We start from the raw sequence: 21,845 nt of genomic DNA on the forward strand, positions 1-21,845 counted from the left end.
AAAACGCATATATGAACTATTCTCATATACAACACTCAGTATTAGAGAGGAAGTTCATCCCGAAGAAACAGTTGTAAAAATAGCAGAAAAAATTATGACAATACTGGCGAAGAATTGAGGAAAAAATACCTTTTAAAAGTAAGCGATTGGACTGGTGACAGATTGGTAAAAGCGAAGAAATATGATAATGATCGACAAGTAACGTTCATGGGACGTGTGACTTGTCATGCTTGTTGATATTTTTTTCTTCAAATGTTACTTACGTAACGTCGTTCAATCCAACAACAGCATATGCGATGAACATAGGATTGTAAGGAATATCTTCTCCACGCATGTTGAATAACCCTAAGAAAAATAACAGAAAGAAGCATTCGAAATCAAAATTCCAAACGGTGAAAAGACCTGGTGCGATTAATGAAGAGACGTAAATTGAGAACTTGATAATGTATACCGAGGGTAACAATTGGTCTGAAACAACTCCCGCGCCAGGCATTGGCTTGAGTGGTTGTTATTACTAGTTTACAATCTAATGTAGATCACCAAGATATTTGGGTATTTGAGGTATTGAGACATAACTAGGAATCAAATCTATGACATGTAGTTCATTTAAGGTGGATAATATGCCGCTGGGACACCAAATCAGTTGAACTCGTCACCAGTCCATGCTAACTATCCTTTGTTAGCTTTCAAGTATTACGGCTATTTCCCTAACTAATTTTATTATCAGAGTGCCATTCGACTCTGAAATCTCTGTGAAAGGGCAATATCCATCTTCTATTTCCTGAAGTTGTAAAGGAAATGCACTGTTGTGACCATAACGGACATGGCATTAAATGGCCATGAATTTTTAGCATCTTTTTGATTATGGGAATCCCTGTAAATTTTGGTTAGGTATCGATGAAATAGGTCTGATGACAAGCATGTACTGTCAGGGAAATGAATCCCTCAATTATCAAACGTGACCATTTTGTCTACATTTTATTTTTGATAGCGACAAAATGAAAATCAATGTTATGCTAAAGCCAGTATTTCTTCGTCCAATCTTTACTATATTGTATTCTGAAATAAAGTTTAATGCTGTTTAAATGTAGTTAAGTGAAATTGTAAGATTGCTCTTAAAAAATAAAAATAAAAAGATAAAGCATTGTTTGTGCAAGAATGTACTACTAACAGTTGCTTTATGAGTTCTATTGTGTACTCATTTTGTGACTGTAGTACATACACTTCTCGAACTATTACATATTTCTCATTAAAGTAAATGACATATGCAATTACTCAAATACCAATGTGAAAAAACGTGTCTCACAACGTTTATGTTATACCCCTCTCTATTTTCAAGAGTCGAGCGTCCGACGAGAAGGCAAAAGGTCCTTCGGTATATGACTCGGCCGGTGATCGAACCCAAGACCTCCCGTTCATGAGGCGGGGGCTCTACCAGGCGCGCCGGAACACTTTCAGTTTTTTTTTTTGGGGGGGGCAAAATCCCGAAGGGGGCACAATATTTTTGACAGCGTGAAATACCGAAGCGATCGAGCGGGAGAGGCTGTGGGACCCCCCACGGTAAGGACTTTGTGTAAAAATGGAGTATAAAAGTTGCGTTCTAAGAGCATTCAAAAATAAATTTCTTGAGAATTAAACAGTATTGGAGTTCCTTTTGCTCCTTCTGTTTCCCCCTCTTCTGACCCAGACTGGTGTTTCTTCATGATCAGGGTCGCAGTTCCAGCAAATTACGAGCCTTATTGCAAACGAAATTGTTTCAAACCAATGTAATATAGGCCTTTGACCGTACGCAGCCGGGGGCCGCCGATCGAGAGGGCAAAATTCACCAAAATTGTGCACGAAATCCTTCAATTTTATTCTAGAAAATGCAAAAGCTCCCCCATCACAAGCCCCCTCGCTCTTAAGTTTCTTCGAAAATTTAGGTCTTGCAGCCCCACCCACTCCCGGATTTTTTTTTTTTTGCAAACGTCCATGAATAACAAAAGCTGGGATGAACCAGAGCTAGCTGCCATCTCGATCTGATTAGTAACAGGTACTGGGAAAAAGTTTTGGAATCTAAAATACATTCATATCTCGGATAATATGAGTCCGGTTAGGAAGACACTTTCACAGATGATTTTATTTTTTTCATGTCTAAACACTTATGTCTGTTGAAAAACACAAAGGCCCGTATATCTGAAGTCGGGTTTAACTTAAACTCAGGTTTAAAGTTGTGGTTTAAGAATGGGAAGCCAAAGTATCAACATATTTATTAACTTGTATGATTCTCAGGTTTTCTGTGCAATTTCCTGTTTCCCCCTCTTCTGACCCAGACTGGTGTTTCTTCATGATCAGGGTCGCAGTTCCAGCAAATTACGAGCCTTATTGCAAACGAAATTGTTTCAAACCAATGTAATATAGGCCTTTGACCGTACGCAGCCGGGGGCCGCCGATTGAGAGGGCAAAATTCACCAAAATTGTGCACGAAATCCTTCAATTTTATTCTAGAAAATGCAAAAGCTCCCCCATCACAAGCCCCCTCGCTCTTAAGTTTCTTCGAAAATATAGGTCTTGCAGCCCCACCCACTCCCGGATTTTTTTTTTTTTTGCAAACGTCCATGAATAACAAAAGCTGGGATGAACCAGAGCTAGCTGCCATCTCGATCTGATTAGTAACAGGTACTGGGAAAAAGTTTTGGAATCTAAAATACATTCATATCTCGATAATATGAGTCCGGTTAGGAAGACACTTTCACAGATGATTTTATTTTTTTCATGTCTAAACACTTATGTCTGTTGAAAAACACAAAGGCCCGTATATCTCAAGTCGGGTTTAACTTAAACTCAGGTTTAAAGTTGTGGCTTAAGAATGGGAAGCCAAAGTATCAACATATTTATTAACTTGTATGATTCTCAGGTTTTCTGTGCTATTTCCTGTTTCCCCCTCTTCTGACCCAGACTGGTGTTTCTTCATGATCAGGGTCGCAGTTCCAGCAAATTACGAGCCTTATTGCAAACGAAATTGTTTCAAACCAATGTAATATAGGCCTTTGACCGTACGCAGCCGGGGGCCGCCGATCGAGAGGGCAAAATTCACCAAAATTGTGCACGAAATCCTTCAATTTTATTCTAGAAAATGCAAAAGCTCCCCCATCACAAGCCCCCTCGCTCTTAAGTTTCTTCGAAAATTTAGGTCTTGCAGCCCCACCCACTCCCGGATTTTTTTTTTTTTTTGCAAACGTCCATGAATAACAAAAGCTGGGATGAACCAGAGCTAGCTGCCATCTCGATCTGATTAGTAACAGGTACTGGGAAAAAGTTTTGGAATCTAAAATACATTCATATCTCGATAATATGAGTCCGGTTAGGAAGACACTTTCACAGATGATTTTATTTTTTTCATGTCTAAACACTTATGTCTGTTGAAAAACACAAAGGCCCGTATATCTCAAGTCGGGTTTAACTTAAACTCAGGTTTAAAGTTGTGGCTTAAGAATGGGAAGCCAAAGTATCAACATATTTATTAACTTGTATGATTCTCAGGTTTTCTGTGCTATTTCCTGTTTCCCCCTCTTCTGACCCAGACTGGTGTTTCTTCATGATCAGGGTCGCAGTTCCAGCAAATTACGAGCCTTATTGCAAACGAAATTGTTTCAAACCAATGTAATATAGGCCTTTGACCGTACGCAGCCGGGGACCGCCGATCGAGAGGGCAAAATTCACCAAAATTGTGCACGAAATCCTTCAATTTTATTCTAGAAAATGCAAAAGCTCCCCCATCACAAGCCCCCTCGCTCTTAAGTTTCTTCGAAAATTTAGGTCTTGCAGCCCCACCCACTCCCGGATTTTTTTTTTTTTGCAAACGTCCATGAATAACAAAAGCTGGGATGAACCAGAGCTAGCTGCCATCTCGATCTGATTAGTAACAGGTACTGGGAAAAAGTTTTGGAATCTAAAATACATTCATATCTCGGATAATATGAGTCCGGTTAAGAAGACACTTTCACAGATGATTTTATTTTTTTCATGTCTAAACATTATCTCTAAGTTGCTTTCGAGTGGGATTCACCATTTTCACAATATGAATTATAATCCTCTACACATGATTATTCTGTGTATAATTTTCTGATAACATGTCTATATTGAGTTGAAATGACCTTGGTATTTTCTTTAGGGCACTGTCTTGTTATCACTGTATCAACTCAATTTATATTTAGTTGAAAATGAAATAATTGAAACAAGTTTCTCGAGATGTTATGGTTTCTGGGCTTGACAGCTATGACATAGATCTCGGTGGGGGGGGGGGGGCACTTCCATTCACGAGTGGATACCTTGCGCGACCATGGGGTCTCGAAAAGCACCCTAAACACGTAATTTCCATTTTCTGAAAATGCACCCCTTAACAAGTATTGGCGTGTGAAACCCTACCTTTAATAAGTATTGGAAACAAAACGATACTCTTAGTAAATATTCCCTGAAATGAACCCCTAAACAAGTACAGGAATGTTTTATTGTTACGGGTCCTTCGGTCGTCTGCTTTACCTTATTTGGTTTAGTACGACCCCCACCTTCTAAACCTTGCGCAAATCGGACTCTAAACACGAAGTGTTGGGGCAAAAAGGACATCCTTTATAAAACATTTTAATTTTGTTTTATCATCCCCACAAATTCGACCCTAAACACGTAATTTTCCTAGCGAAATAGATACCCTTTTTTTCATTATTTTTGTGTTTTTGACACCCTTATCACGTTACGTACGTAACGTGCCCTATCGTGAAAAAGACATCCTTTTTACGTGTTTTTTTTTTGAGTCGCGCATGGTATCCACTTGTCAATGTAAGTGCCCAACCCAGTACATAGATTCCATAATGTTGCTCGAGTAACTAGTGTTCACGCGCGTTAGTGATATCGGGTCCGGTCTGAGCGTTTCTGGGCGACCGCGCGTTTGTTAGACGACACAGCCAGCATCATAGAATTATAAACCTAATCATTGATGGACCACTATCAATTTGCCATTCGCTTTTAGTCTGAAATGTATTCATTAAAAGGTTAAACGTTATCACACTGTAATAAGATGGAAAAGGGGCTTATCAAAGGTATGTTTCACAGAGAAACACTGTTCGTCAAAAGACGCAAGGCTTACTATGATAATGTATTTACCCCGTCAGGGGAAATTTTTTTCATTTTTGACAATGGAAATGACAATTATCAGGCAGAAAAGTGCCTTCGTTTACTTTTGTCCTTAAATAATTTATCATTTTTCTACTTTCAGGGGGGCACATTGGGGGGGGGGGCAAAATCTCGTTTTGCCCCCCCCCCCCGCTTCCGGCGCGCTGGGGCTCTACCACTACGCCCGCTGCCCCATCATACTTACAAGCGACTTCATCAAGTTTTGGGAGGATGAGTTTGGTTGCTTCAGCAGCCTCCATCTGTTTTCTAACCTCAGTTATTTTATCCTCCCACGATTCACCTGCAAAACAGAGAGTTAAGACTTGAACATTAAGAATTAATATACTACTATACTACTACTATTACTGCTGCTGCTGCTGCTCCTCCTCCTCCTGCTGCTAATACCACTACTAATGATGCTAGAAATAATGATAATAATAACACGAATAATAGCAATAGAAACAATAATAATATCATAATGATGACAGTGATAATAAAAAAAAATTATTCAATGATAATAATGATATCATTTATATAAATACCAACAACTATAATCAAATGAATTTTATTGCCATCTTATTGTAAATAATCTTTTCCGAGAAACATTTCTATTATTATTACGGCTGACTTTAATAAGCTCTCTAGCTGCAGATGTCGTTTTCAACGCCCAGTTCAATATAAATTAAATATAAGGGCAGCACGATATGGTTAACTTTCTTACTGAAGGAAAACACGCTATATCTGACATTCGAACCCACAGTCTTCCTTCAACAAAAAAAAGATTAGAACCACAGGATCATTTCTATTACAACATTCCTGGGTCAGACAATGTACCCTTCTATGAATGGACGTCCGACGTACGCTTCGAAGAAATAGTAGTAGGGTCCATATTCAGACCAATAGGTAACTGATTCACTGATACTCAGGGTAGCCACTTCAGTTAAGAAACTGCTTTACCAGCGGGCCCTGCATAACATAATATGTTATTATTACGCTTCTTCAATGTAAATGCTGAGCGTCTAGCAAGAAGGCAGAATGCCCCATTTTTATAGGTCTTTAGTATGACTCGGCCGAGGATCGAACCCATGACCTCCAGTTCATGAGGCGGGTGCTCGACCACTGACCCACCATGCCCGCCGATGTGCCATCAGCGCTGATAATTACCAGTATACTGTATGCCGAGGAATATCAAAGGCTTGTCAGGATATCCAGGCTGTTCATCGAGGTCGTTCCATGTTAGGTCCACAAGGTTCTGCTCTACGTTGCCAACCATTGTCAGGTTACGACCAGAACTTTCAAGTGTACTCAGGTAGCTCTGGACTGTGCCTGGTTTGAGGAAAGTTGGAGAAGGGGAAAGTCGTCGTAACTGTCTTTTCTTGACCTTATTTTAAGAGGGAGCTTTTTGTTTTCGCGATCTCTGGCAACCCTTAAACATGATGATTTCTCTGTGGCAACGATCTACGACACTCAGTCTTATGTCGTATGTCGGTGTTATGTCTGGACTGGAGATATCTTGTCTTTGAGGGGCATTTGTCACACAAAGGCTACTTTATTTCCAGAGAAAATTGTTATCCCAAGAACTGTCAATTGCTTGATCAACCACAGTTCACAAAAGCAATACTTTATTTATATCTTTGGTTATCTTTTTATCTGTCACGACATCAATTCTTACGTTCATATTCATGATTCAATCAATTCGGTTATTACGTGAAAGACAAACATTTACCTGATAAAGGTTTATTCATTTATTGTTTTTTTTTTATATTTCATTCTAAGATCTCATAATTTCAGTAACTTACTTATTGACATAAGTCTGGGGTCGTAGCCAATCATGGCTCCTTCCGGCAAGTTAGCTCCCATGGTAGGATCTGTGCTGGTGCTTGCCAGCCATTCGGCTGTGCTGGGGACTCCTGGCTGACCTGTTAATGAGAAGGGGATAGGGGAGTAAGGGAAGAGAGAGATAAAGATTGAATGAAAGAAAGAGGCAGAGGGACAAAGACACGATTAAAGTGGGAATTATAGACAGGGTATTGAGATAATGATGGGTGTGGGTATGAGTGAAAAATCGTGCAAATATTGTGCGTGTCTACAAGGGGTGTGCATTCAGTGTTTATGCGCAATGTGTAATTGGATGGGGTGTCGTCGAGTCTATATGACATACATGTAGACTGACAGGACGAAAGAGTATCAACAATTTTAAAAAGCGACTAACTTTATACTTATTGAGAAGAATCCGATATTTTTTTTTGGAATATCAATTAGAAATTATGGAGAGGAAGGAAGAGTAAGAAAATTTGCAAGTTGGAGTTGGTTATATTTTCATAGCTCAAAAGTAAAGAAAACATTTATCCTATCAGAGAGTAGAGAGTCCATGAAATGCATATTCCTATCTAAATTATGGCTGATGAGGATTACGAGGTTTGCCTTACCGCTCTTCATAAGAATCCAATCGCACCACAATTCCCTCTCTCCCTGAATGAAATAACGCCCATCAGTCCAAACGGCAGCATGGTCGGTCGTAATCACAGCCAGGCCTATGAGAAGAGGAAAATATCATTCTGATATAAGCCAAACCAGAACAAGAAATGGCGTACGAAAATTGGTGACTTAAAACAGAAAATACCTCCATTGGTGATGTTGATCAAGCATTTTTTTGATATTATGTCTTTATCTCGGATAAAGCTAAATTCGTGATTAATATTTTCTATGTTTTTATAACAAGTTAGAACTGCAGCCATACAAAAACTCTATGCCTATTTACATAATATATATTACACTCTAAAAATGAAGTGCTAATTCAGCTCTTAAAGAGCGTGTATAGTGACTGCACTTCGGAGTGCTGTTTTGTCTAGTTCAAATTTGAACGAGAAAAATCAGCACTCCGAAGTGCAGTCACTATACACGCTGTTTAAGAGCTGAATTAGCACTTCATTTTTTAGAGTGTATATACACTATTAAATTCAATTACAATTGAAACGTCTACGTTCACTCATGATATATATAAAAGGTGGTGGTGCCTATCTAAAACCTGGGACCCGCCTTACAAAGAGTTATGAACTCTATGGAAATCCATCAGTGTAAAAAAAAATTCAAAAGAAATTAAAGTATCAGCATGAGATAGAACGAACTAGGCACATGCAACAAAATAAGTTTATTGTATATCTTGATGAATCGAGGCACATCGAGCTTATATGTATTGTGTATCTGTATGATATTGAATTTGATCTATCACATACATTTTCAAGAAAACAATGAATGTATTAATATACATCATAGTTAGAAAATATTTTGAACAAACATGCATAATAGATGTTGACGTTGCTTGCCGTTCATAGTTACGATTGATTGGATCAATCGTAACTCTTTGTAAGACGGGGCCCAGGTATCCCTCAAGATTAGGGTGTGATTATTTTTACACAAGCTAAATGCTTCATTAAAGTGGAGTATTTAATGAAACAGAATTGTTTTTAAGTAACCATAGATCGCGTATTGGGTTGAGTGTTTTACTGCGTATTGAGAATGAGTTATTGAATCCACTGTCTTTATAAGGTTATTATATACTTTAATTACATTCATGGGAAAGAAAGAAACGGAAAGCATAAGAATATTTACCGGCAGATCCCGAGAAGCCGCTTATGTATGGACGCCTTTCATCAGGAGCAGCGATGTACTCGCTCTGGAATTATTGACAATGATGTGATTTTATTATGCTATGGTACACAGTATACATGGTATAGAAATATAATATTTTTTATTTCCAAATTAAAAGTACGGAATACACAGAAACATCTTCAACAATGATAAAGCAAAGTTGGCCTGGTTGGTGTTTTATAAATAAAAGGTGTCCATATTTATAGAGCGACTTTCAGAACGACTGGTGATCGTTTCTTGTGGTAAATATTATATTCATTGACGATGGTTAAGCGCGTATTGAAAGATTCACCAGTCGTTCGTAAAGTCGCTCTTAACTTACGAACAGCTTCATGAAACGGTCCCCTGTATTATTGATAGGCCCACATGAACGTTAACTTAGGATTCGTTAGGATAGGCAGCTTTATATTGAGTTTTATACCTGAGTCCAACTAAAGGATTCAATTAAAACCTATTGATACTTTAAAACAGTTATTGTGACAATACAATTTTCTCACCGCGATAAAAAAAATCGAACATTTGCTCAAATTTATACTATCCTCGAATATGATATATTAGATATTAGATATTAGATAATTGTCTAAGGGGTATTGTATTTCCAGGAAATGAATTGGTTTTCGGGATCTCTGCGCCTTTTTCAAAGAATAATTTAAAGAAAGCAAAATAATGTATATTCTGAAATTAAAATTTCTGAAACAGAAAAGATAAATACTTGTATAAATATTTGCTTAGAATTTGAATACGAAAAAAAAAAAGAAATAACACTGTAAGATTTACACATTTATTCTTTTAACTAAAGTTCATTCACTTACACCATTTCCATGTACGAAATTATTTTCCATTAACGACTTAAAGAACCTTTATATAATTTCAATAATGCTGGTAAACATGGTAAAATTTTATATTTGATTAAATTTACTCACGCCATGGGCATCTTCACTTGGTACTATGTAGGCATCATAGTTATAGGTAACCATGTATTCTCTGATCTTGGCCAATTGTTCTGTCGTGTTGACAGCAGTATCTGGATGATACTAGTAAAAAAAATAGTGGGTGGATAGTAATAAATAGTAATAAAACGCTATTAATCATTCCAATAATACACAAATTAAAAATAATTTGGATGGTTAACACCTTTCTGCAGTCTCTAGTCTTCGGGATCTGTTACAGTGGCAGTGCGGTAAAATTTTGTAGTTGCTATAGATATATATTTCGATAGTTAAGGGTAATTGAAAAGTGAGTACGTCAAAGGTGAAGAGTACGTTTTTGGCAATACTGCATTTAAAAACTTCACAGAAGAACTATATGTTTGTATCGCAGCTGCTAATGCTACTTCTACTACTACCACTACCACCACCACTACTATTACCACTACTACTGCTTCTTCTAATACAATTACAACTACGACAATAATATTTTATCATCGTCGTCATTATCATCACTACCATTAAAGAAAAAGTAAATGATAATTATACACTTCTTCATTTTCTTCACTGATCATATTTCGACTGGTCAACTTTTTTTTGAACACATATGATTAGGTGTTGTTTGAAGGTTTGCACGGTGGCATGTACAATTGCTGATGTGGTTTACGGTACACCATGTGGAGTGTTATAGAAACAGTGGATAGAAGAAGAGAAGAAGTGGATAGGCGAGAAAGTGGAGATTTGAGAAAAGAGTATTCTTTCTTGAAAATAGTCCTGAAAAGGACTGTAAACCAGAAGGAATGTTGAGTGAGAACAGCTTGAGAAGTAGAGCTGATGAGGAGATGCTGGCTTGAGTCGGCGAGTAGAGATGATGAGTAGTAGAGAAACTCGACGTTTCGAACAGGTTGACTGTCCGTCTTCAGGACAGTCAACCTGTTTGGGTGCGATACTTATGTTAAATTTGATGGCATACCGGTGGTGTCGAAGAACAGTCTCGCTCCGTATCTCCGGCATCTCGCCTTTCTCGAGATTTTCCTCTTCCGTGGACGAGAGGAACCTCATCAGCATCGTACATTGCAATTGGTTCCGCCAAGCATGATGACAGAACTGAAAGAGATAAGAAATTAGAGTAAAAATTAATTACGTTGCCAGCTTGTCAGGTTTGTGTATGAGGGAGGTGAGGTCGCGAAGCTCGACTAATTGAACCAAATGAAGATGGGAGTTAAATTTTAGATTTTGAATCATTCATTTTATTCACTTCAAAATAGATTGATCATGTTCTTGCATACTGTTGGCAACATATTTTTTTGGAATGCCCTAGTTTTTATTAGATAAGCAGTGTTTGAAACTTAGAATTCCGAATTCCTTCTATGGAAGTGTGTGGTAGGAAGATGATGTTAAGCATACATTTCAATCATGTCTACTTCACTGGTGTGTTCGCTCAATTGGTAGAGCGTCCATCTCATTACCGGGAGGTCGGGGGGTTCATACCCCGGCCGCGTCAGACCAAACTACGTTAAAAGATGAGTTTTGCTCGTACCCTGTTTGGCGTTCAACGATTATGAAAAGGGATAGAGCCTTGTCGATCTGGCCTTGCACAGCGGCTGCCGGGCACACATTCAATTGGGCAAAGCGAATTTTCGTAGTATTTAATTTCATGTCTATTTCGAACAATAAAATACGGATTTATTTCATCTTTCATCATCATGCTCATGAAAAGAGACTTCACGACTGATTATACGGAGACGTCGGAGAACACAGTCTCAGGATTTAGTTAGGAATATAACCGAGTACTCATGGACAAGACGGATATTAAACTGTTTGCGTCCCACTGTTCGTGTGGCCCGAGCTCAACCGTTCGGATTGGGCCAGCATGCAGTATACTTGTCCAGTGCTCTTATTTCATCTAAATATACACAATTACTATTATGTGGGGGGGGGGGGTACAAAATAGGCTTTCTAGGTAAATTTAAGTTTTTGGTGCCCTCCTCCATCAGTCCGCGCGACGCCCTTTTGCTGAAGCGACGGAGATTCATTGGATTTTTCTTTGGTCATGACGTTCTAACAAAAAGTCTTTTTGAATGGCTAAAGTAAGTTGAACTTTCAAAGCAAACCTAAAGTTCCTGGTTCTAAAGTCCTCTGTATTTGTAAACAATCGAAAAGTTTTAGTTACTTTCAGGGGTTAGCTGGTGAATATAAGCCCGTTTCGGCATGTTTGTCGAAGTGTTCAGTGTAGGCGAAACGCTTTGGAATCGGGGATAATCAAGGTACTTCCTTTTCATACCGATGCACAAGGGATCCGCCCCTTAAATAAAATGTATGTATTGCCTCTCTGTTGACACAATAACGTAGGATTGGGCATTGAATAAGGGTCATCAATGGGTAATTAATATCGATATGTCCAAGGCTCGATGAGAGTAAAGGTGGGGTTGGTCATAACCTCGACTACATGGAGCCAACAGGGAGATGCTAGAGGTTGTGGTACTGCAATGTCGGGCAAAGTACTTCTCTGTGCAAACATATTAAGATAAAGATGACTGTAGTGCTTCGTATCACATAATCGTTAGTCACAAAATTAAATGTTTAGAGCTTGTCGAATGCATACATGTCTATTTCAATTGTGGCGGCACCATGATTGTTTGATATGGGGGCTAGAAGACCTGTTGTGACGTCATTTTTTATTTCTTACTAACAACATGAACAAGGGTTACATCAAATTGCACTGCTCATACCTCTTCTTTTCATAGTCTACTTTCATCCGTTTTTCTCCCTCCTTTATTTTTTGTTCTTCTCCTCTCCTGCTTGCAAAATCAGTGGGGCGGTCACATCCCTACCCCCCCCCCCTTGGTCCCGCCCTTGGCAGAATTTCAATATACAAGGAAAATTCAGTTGGTAGAACATGTAGAAGGGGTGGTAGTCCTATTTACCATGTGCAGATTAAAAGCAAAAACACTGTGTAATAGAGGCATAATGTTGAGAATCTTATCATATCAGAACAAGGGGGATCTTTTATCCAAAACATGTGGAACTTTTTAACTACTGTATATACATATCCAGAGGTCAAATTGACAAGTATTTAACAGCAGTATTGGTTAACATATTGCACTGTATTATACGTTATTGGTTTGTTTTCAAGAGATTAAAAAAGTACAAACAACTTACAAAACAATAAACAACTGAACCCTTTGAACAAGAGCCGCCTTAACCAATATTACTTTATATCGAGTGTAAATGGATACTCTGCAGGCTTAGATAATAAATGGGGATGAATATAGTCAAAATCAATATCAGAAACACATAAAAATCCATTATTATCGAATGTAAATTTCAAAGTTTATATAGCATTTTTACGTTTTGCATTCTTTTCGTTGAGATGTTCATGCATTTTATCAAGAATATGAGAGAGCTAACTACGTCATCTCATCCCTATTTTGTTCTTTTATTTAATCAAATTATAATTTTTCGAAATTTCTCCTCCCAGAAATCTAAAATTATCGACTGACTACTTATATGTACTTTTATCAGTGCTGCAATTCCCTTGTTAGAAAGGAAGGTGACTTTATAAACACGTGTGAAACAAGACGAGTTATAGGGGGATATAAAATTGAGACAGGATTTCATTAGCTTTGGAATTGTGTAATCATAAACATTCAGAGAAGTAAATCATTTAAATAATGATTCAAGAATACCTCAAATGTTTAATTACTTTTTTATCTGATTTGGTAACATTTACTGGGTTTTCTTTTTTTTATTTTTGTGTTTGATTAATATTTTTTTATGTTTGAAGGACATCTTTAAAGTTTGTAAGCTATAAAACCCCTAGACATGAATCCTGCGTAACAGACAAAAGACTGTATTATATTCTTGGTATCCACCCCCCTCCTGTCAACATAAGAAATAAACTAAACATGGACCGTGCCTGTTGCAAAGACACTTTGTTTAGACGTAGTAAATGACATGGACGCATATCTTTCTTTTGACACCGGGTAAAACCTTTATTCAATGTTTAGATTTTAGCCGGGGATTTTAGTCCTCATGAAAAGAAGAATGTAGTCAGAGTATCTGCAGTGTTCTATGATCCATAGAAGTTCCATAAACGTATTATTCTACAACGTCATTTTATGATTCAACACCATACCCCTCCCCCATCGGCGAGTCTGCGATATCTCCAGCGAGTTACCAATTCGAGATAAGATTATTTCAAGTTAAGGAGTTTCTACAGTAAATATATTAATACATTTAATGAAAGGTCTGTCTCCCTATCTCTATGGATTGAACGGTGTGTTAATTTTTGCTTGACCCTTGCACCAAGTGTTCCCAAGTTTTTCTCTATGTTTATTTGATGATTAATAAACTCTTCAGAAGCCCTGATTTAATTCAAATCATGTATTATATTCCCTAGTGTGTAATGTTGGACAAAATGAAATTACTTATATACGACGATATATAATGGAAAAAATATTCTCATTTTTAATTTGTTGAAAAAGGGTGATTTATGAAATAAACCAATGAAGAAAAAATATAGAAAGTCAAATTATCATTTCCAGTTTTCAAATGTATGCAGTCCTTGTTATCCTGTTAAAGTGATTTAAAGGAAATTAAAGTTTCATTCATATCATACATGTTTTCTGATTTATCATATAGGTCTTGTGGGTGGACTCGCGTGTGAAGGTGCATATTGTTGTGTTTAATAATTTGTCAGTCATGTGATGTTTATGATCGTAATGTAGATTTTGCATGTTATCAACTGTGAAAAGATCGGGGTTTTCTTCCTCAGATAACCTAATCAATTTTTACTTTATGAAGACTTTGCCATGTTTACCCCATACTCGCCATGCACATTTGTTGCCATTTTGTTGACAAGGTCTAATAAAAAGCAAATAATTACAAAACTCGCTATCGAGCAAAGCATGACCAATCAAAGTACATGTACATCTAAAATCATAATATCAACGTTGGTGTATGCATGTATATAGGGATTGATGTCATAAAGCATGCAAGGACTTTGTTTACATACTAGTAATTCATGCCCTTGTCACGAGCAAAATCCATACCCTACATTGTAAAATTACCCTCATCACCCGAAATCATGACACTCATATGGTTGTTTTATTTTTGTTTGTTTGTTTACGATCATTTCTAATTATGTAAATATTGTAATTTCTTGTAATTGATTATTTATGAAAACAATAAAAACATAATAAAAAAAAGATGGTAAACATGTAGGCCTGTCTAAAATAGTTATTTCGAACAACCCTTGAATAACAGACCCATCAATCAGATCATGTCAATAGCCATTTTTTTTCATATACCTTCTCAATCTTTAATATATTTTCTTATTTATTATATTAATTTCTGGTTGTTATATTATTGTGAGAAGAAATACGACATGATGTTCGCCATTTTCCAACCTTTAATCTCCGACCAGGAATTGTGTCCATACTAAAGGTGCACTAATATGCACTATCAATAGTGAACAATATGTAACAAGTAATTCACATTAACATTAGCAAATATGAAGATGAAGGGAAGAGTGCGTCTAAGAAACCGATTAGGATATTGTTTGCAGATATATATCGCTTTTTATCTTAGAGCACACAAGGTCAACAGTTTTATAACTAATCAGGCCACCCTGATTAAATAAAGCTGTTTATAAGATGTAGAATGCCACTTTTCAATATGACATAATTGATGCCGATAGAGATTCACGCACTACACTGTAAACTATATGCCTAATGGGTAAAATTTTAACCAGCACAGGGCTAATCATGTGTCCAACCGAGTAGGGGCGGTATTTTATCCGATGCGGGAATCATATTGTCTAGTAAGGTTAAAACATTATGCAGCAATTACCATGATTACTTTAAAACGGGCAGAATTTTCATCACACTGGATAAATAAGAATGTCCAAAAGAAATGTAAAATTGTTGGACACATAATTACCCTCATGGAGCATTTTTACCCAATATTTTTAGAGTGTACATTCTGTTAAACATACAGTAAAACAATCAGTTTCGCTTGAATTATTATTTTTTATTATTTTTTGGCAAGCATTAAAATTGTATCAGTCTTATTATGAACCAATTACTTCTGAGACATCCAAGAAATTACACTCTTAAAATAGTTCGGCAAAAAAAAATGTCAAACTGCCCCAATTGTTAAATAAAAACTGATAATTGGGTATTTAATTTGGTCAATTGGATAATGACTGCCCAATATATACCAACATTCATTACCCAACACAGTGCACAGTATGTTGCCCAATATTTTAAGTGTGTACAAGTAAGTAGATTCCATTATGTTCAATTCGTCCCCAGTAGGTGGTAATAAAAAGGATTAAAAATATATTAAAGGTTATCTTCAAATATCTGCAGAAATTTTTTTAATATTTTGAACATGTAAATCGTGTCGACCTATGATTACACTCTTAAAAATATTGGGTAAAAATGCTCCATGATGGTAATTATGTATCCAACCAACATTGGGCATTTCTTTTGGGCATTATTATTTATCCAGTGTGATGAAAATTTGCTCATTCTAAAGTATAACTACCCTCGTGCTGGTTAAAATTTTGCCCAATATTTTTTACAGTGTATTACCTCCTTTACATTATTTCCAGGTATGTACGTAAATTGATTTAAAAATGATAAAAACTACTGCGAAAACTTGTCACGCGATTGCTTAACCAACATAAACAATGCTGTGTTGAAATGGATAATAGATTCAAGACAGTTTCAATCAAAACAAGTTGGTCATGATGTCATTCTCTGTATCTATCTCTTGTCTAAAGAGAAAAAAAAGAGAAAAAAATCTTTTGTTTCATATCATTATTGCTCTTGTTTCCAAACTAATTTTGGTTAATGTACATGTAGTTTATTGTCGGTTACTCATTAGTCGAGTATAACTCGTTCATGACGATAATCGAACAAAGCTGATAACAGAAAAGAGTTTGATGAATTATCTCATCCTGCAAGCCTCCTTAAGAAATAGATTTTCCCACCTTGTTCCTCTTTCAACATCCAATGATTAATGTTTATCATAAACAACTTGTTCCTTGTCTTCAGGCATTGATTGCATTGGATAGTTTCATATAGGTCTGTTGAGCATGTTAAGTCTCCTCAAGTTAATTCCCTCACTCTATTCCTCTTATAAATCTAATAGTTAATGAATAATATTTATGAAAGACTTGTTCCTTTACCTCAGACAGATTTTACAAGGGTAACTAGATTAAACCAGCTTAAAAATACCCGACTGTGGTAGGGTCATTCGTACTGATAAGGTGATGTGGTCATGTGGCACTGATGGCTCAATTTCGTTTTCACCATTCATCAAGGCATTTAACTTCGTTCACCTTCCCTCAATAGTCAGACACAATATTATAGTGAGGTGCACAGGACGTTAACAAATACGATGTCTAAAATTGTGAAAACGAATAAATAAATCAGTAAATAGGTAAACAAATTAATCAAACGAAAAAAACAGATAATTTCATCTCGAGTAAGATCATCACAATTACATTTTAAGGAAAGAGACGATCGACAGCATTATCATTATAATTGTCGAGTCTTTCTTTCTCCAGGATATCCATAATAGTTGAGCCTCAAAAGGTGTTCCATTGTGCTGCTGTTTTTTAGCAAATTTTTTTTTAAAAGTGCACACCTAGTTACCAATAATGCATATAGCATTTCCATTTATATGAAAACAAGATAAAAGAGCTTTGTAGATTAACTGCTTTGCTCACGGGCATAGGTGCCACGGCCGGGGATCGAACCCCGGACTTTCCATGTATAGCCAGACGCCTTAGACCAGTCGGCCACGGCACCTCTCAAATAATTTGAGGAATCGATCAGAAAATCTCTTTCATTTCGTTTTGTGATCTTGTCATAGAAGTTTATGCCTATAAATAAAAAGTCACACAGTTGATTGCATTACTTTTTACTAAAGCTGTATACAGGACTAAATTTAATGGTACTAAATGTAGCCCTCATTTTCGGACGCAATCGACTTAAAATTAATAGATTTAGCAGGCGACCCAAAACCGAAAAACGTGGCGTGACTTATCATACGAAAACATATTTACCACATTATGTCTTTTAATTTCTTTTATATCTTCTATCCTAAGAATTCCCCAATACATTAATATTTCAGCGGAGTCAAACCTCCGCAGGACCGTGACAAGAAAACCCCTGTTACGGCATATAATTTAAGCAAAAAAAATAATTGTCAAGTTTGTAAATCTTCCTACATGAATTCAATTGTATGAATAAGAACAATACGGGCAGAAAATCAGACTTATCAACCACCCCCCCCCCCCCATACACACACTCCCTCACGCACACACCCAAACGCACCTTTCTGACCCCGAATGTGCGCGAAACGCCATAGAATACATCCTCTCCCCTCTCTCTTTTTTAAAATATTTTTTTACCCGGGACAACCCATGCTATACCTGTTTAATATACACTTCCGGTCCAGCTCATCGTTCTTCTTGGCAATCATGGCAAGTATTTCATGATTCACGGAGCTGACAGGTTGCTGTCTATCTGCATTATGTGATTATACCAACTGCATGGTGTCATCACACTATAGATCTTTGATACGAGAAAGGCTTACTGTACATTTTCGTCACCACTATTGATTTTAAGATTGGCTTGACTTTGTTGACAAGGCCTCTGCTAGCCCAACAGGTCACCACTCCGTGTTTTTTTGTGGTATGGGTGTGTTTTTCAATTGGCTGTGATCAGTCCCCCCCCCCCCGCGCAGCACTCTCGATGGAAAGATAAAAAGGACTAGGAATGGAATTCAAACAAATCGTACATTTCAACGTTAGAGGAAACGACTTCGATCAAAGACAATATTAAATGAAACAAAATGAAGGATTGGTTCCATCTGGTAAGAGATTTATGGTAATACATCGTTTTAAGCGGAAATATGTCAACTTCCTACTGTTGCATGGGTATCAAAACCAGGCAATATTCGTACCCTAGTCAATATCATGGCTATAAAAAAATGCCTTAGCCATCGGGCCGTAATATACTAACGAGTTACCAACTATAGGGAATTATGCATTTTGTACTAGTTAGTAAATTAAAAAACTAAGTCATTTACTGTTAAAAACATGATAATACATCAGAAATACCTGAAAAATACTATTGAATAAATGAGAAACAATATCACAATTGCAAATTTCTTAGAGAATGTCACATTATTCATGGATAAGCAATTATTGAATATGCATTGATTTTGACGAGTTGTTTAACATATTTGGCCCATATGTGTTTTTTTAGTACTTAAGTTGTCTATAGACGTATGGGCCTCTACCAGGGTCCCGTAACACAAAGGTTTAGCGATTGATCGCTAAATGAAATGACCAATCAAGATCATCATTGCATGCGCATTTTGCTGAGTAGACTGACTATGAACCAATCATAATTGTCCTTTGAAATAAGCGATCAATCGCTATAAACCTTTGTGTTACGCGACCCAGATCTACCCTCATTCCATTTTCACTACCATGCTAAATGTCTATTCATCATCATCATTATAATTGCAATCTCTGTCTTCCTCTTTAGCAATATTCTGATTGTCTATACTATTTCAGAACAAATCCATACCTAGAATGAGTCATGCACTTTCAAAGTTCCAACAATGAATCATTAAGTCTGCCAAAAGACGACATAAAAGCATGAGACGAATTGTAGTTAAGCGTTACAGATATTTGGTTGTCAGGTTTTAATTCACTTGCTCTCATTATAAATTCTCAAGTTGGTTCTTTGAAATTAACAGTGTAATATATCAGTCCAAACGATTGTATCATAATTATGTAATCATGTTCCTCATTTTGGCGTAAAACTACTCCAAACCAGTCCGAAAGCTCAACCTATAACGCCATATTTCGACTTTCTACTTTACATGTAACTACAATTTCAAAATATTTCCTGACCTTCTCCGAGGACCAGAATGCATGCCAAGGGCAATGCGAATGACAGGACATCCCATGCAGGTCAATGTCAAACTTTTGTTAACCTCGAAAAGCAATAGGATTCAAATTTGCGACGCAAAATCGTCAACGCTTATATCTGGCCGAAAATACTGTAATGGGCAATCGCATTACTCCTATTTCTTTTCGGGGGGGGCAAAGAACTGCATCACAGAATTGGCGTTGCAAACAAATAAAGCTGTCTGTTGTTTAAGGAGGCAGGGAAAACTAATGGTTCACCTAATCCCCTTGAAGAACAACTAAACAATATGACGTCAGCAAGGAAAACGATCTATTCGTGAAAAAAACGTTTCCCTGGAAAATCATTCATTTTCTTATTGTGCAGTAAAGGGATTGTCTAAATGATATCGTTATATCATATTCTAATACTAGTCCTTATCTAGTGACCGGGTGCTCCTTTGTCGTAAGTATCTATAAAACTATATTACCTCATCTAAGTGGTTTATAGGTATAAATAATGAGGATGAGTGCATACGCCAAATTACCTCTTATCTCTTTGATTAGATATGTTATCGTCTACACTAGTTTGTACTCCTTCTCAAGCCATTAGTAAACAATCATTTACCTACGTACTTAGATTATACAACCATGGTAGTTTGATCCATTTCTTTACGTGTGTTAATCAATTTAATGACTACATTAAGTTAGAAATTTTAATGGAATGGCAGTTTACTATTGATCAATTTACCTTTGTCATCAAAACTCTAAAAAAATTATATGTTTAATCGAAATTTGATAGATTGGAAGATTGGCAACCTCTTCTATATGTTGTATTTATCACTTTAAATGGTTCGACCCAGCACGTAAAATGATGGATGTAGCTAGCTTTACGCAACGTTAGGTATAGTATTTGGAAAGGGTTGTCTGTCACTCCTCCAACCTTTCAAATGTTGATTTAAAATTTCTTTAATTAAAAGTGTATTCGTTTTTTATTATTCGTTGTTAATAAATCTTAATCACTTTTTTGTTGCTAATTATCCACCAATTTTGCCATAAAATACAGAATGGTTATTATCAGATCCTTTGCAAATCTTAAACATTTCTAAGGTAAGTGACGAAAGTACAATATCTGACGCTCTCAGTTGGGTTCACAGGCAACACAGATCAAAAGTGTTTATCATGACCGCAGAACGTCATCGAATACATTCATGTAACTTAAACATGTTAAAGGCTCGAATTCTCAAAGGTGGTTTTTGCAGAAACCATGGTTTCAACCGTGGGTTTTGCTGATTTTGCGATTCACAAAGATGGTGTCAAACGAAACCACCTTTGTGAATTCGGGCCGAAATGTTTAACCACTTGGATCAAGGGAGGACAAATCCCCTGCCCCCCCCCCCTTCCGGATTGCCGCCAATATGGTTAATAGTATACCTGGTTCTCATTCTACCATGCTTCCATCAAACTTCCGTCAGATAATGTCAATGTTTTCGACCCCCCCCCAAAAAAAAAAAAGTCGATACCGTGACCAGTATGTCAGCATGCGTGGCATCCAAGATTTTTAGAGGGAGCAGTTGGGCTGATTAACAGCGCACTTTCAGAAAAAAGAGAAATGTACAGTAGGTTTGGTAAACATTATGAACCCCAGCTTACTTAGCAGCGGCGTCATGGTATTTCCATACACTTTAAACATACGAAAGTGGTTGAAAGGGGCCGAGGACAGAGTTTTTCATCAAAAACGCTGTTACTCCTCGGCCCTTTAGGGTGATTTGACCGTTTCCACCATTTCATAAGTGAGAGTATAAGGGATGGGGCAAGAGTGGCCAACAGGTAATGTTTTATTTTTTACATGGTAATGTACATGAACATAGTGTTAGAGATATCATATTAAGAAGGCCAAGACCTCATGCTTTTATTCTTCTTTTCTCCCATGTTCTCCCCTTTTCCCCCTCTTTTTTTCGTTGTCACTATCTAAAAATTGATTGGGGTGATCAGCTCAACTGTAACCCCTCCCCATTCCCAACAGTAATACGAGTCAAATTACACCCGACTGTTCCCTTCCCAGGCCACCTTCCGACCCCCCCCCCCCCCCCCCTGTTACACCCACAAATGTAATAATCGCCCACAAATGTAATAACGCCCACAAATGTAATAACACTTTACCCACAAATGTAATAACGCCC

The 21,845-nt window shown here is 37.0% G+C and overlaps 1 protein-coding gene across 2 annotated transcripts in view; it reads right to left on the reverse strand.

The window, feature by feature from the left end:
• The window catches only part of LOC121414059 (xaa-Pro aminopeptidase 1-like), a 50,011-nt gene that overhangs the window by 17,952 nt on the left and 10,214 nt on the right, over positions 1–21,845 (reverse strand). For both annotated transcript variants that reach the window (XM_041607109.1, XM_041607110.1), the window contains exons 2-9: positions 10,699–10,832; positions 9,723–9,833; positions 8,761–8,824; positions 7,578–7,682; positions 6,948–7,067; positions 6,313–6,474; positions 5,354–5,449; positions 264–345 (exon numbers count right to left, since the gene is read on the reverse strand). In XM_041607109.1, coding sequence (XP_041463043.1) covers positions 264–345; positions 5,354–5,449; positions 6,313–6,474; positions 6,948–7,067; positions 7,578–7,682; positions 8,761–8,824; positions 9,723–9,833; positions 10,699–10,832 — 874 coding nt within the window. The remainder of the gene's footprint in view (positions 1–263; positions 346–5,353; positions 5,450–6,312; positions 6,475–6,947; positions 7,068–7,577; positions 7,683–8,760; positions 8,825–9,722; positions 9,834–10,698; positions 10,833–21,845) is intronic.

Source organism: Lytechinus variegatus, chromosome 4, assembly GCF_018143015.1.
Source record: "Lytechinus variegatus isolate NC3 chromosome 4, Lvar_3.0, whole genome shotgun sequence".
Lineage (NCBI taxonomy): Eukaryota > Metazoa > Echinodermata > Echinoidea > Temnopleuroida > Toxopneustidae > Lytechinus > Lytechinus variegatus.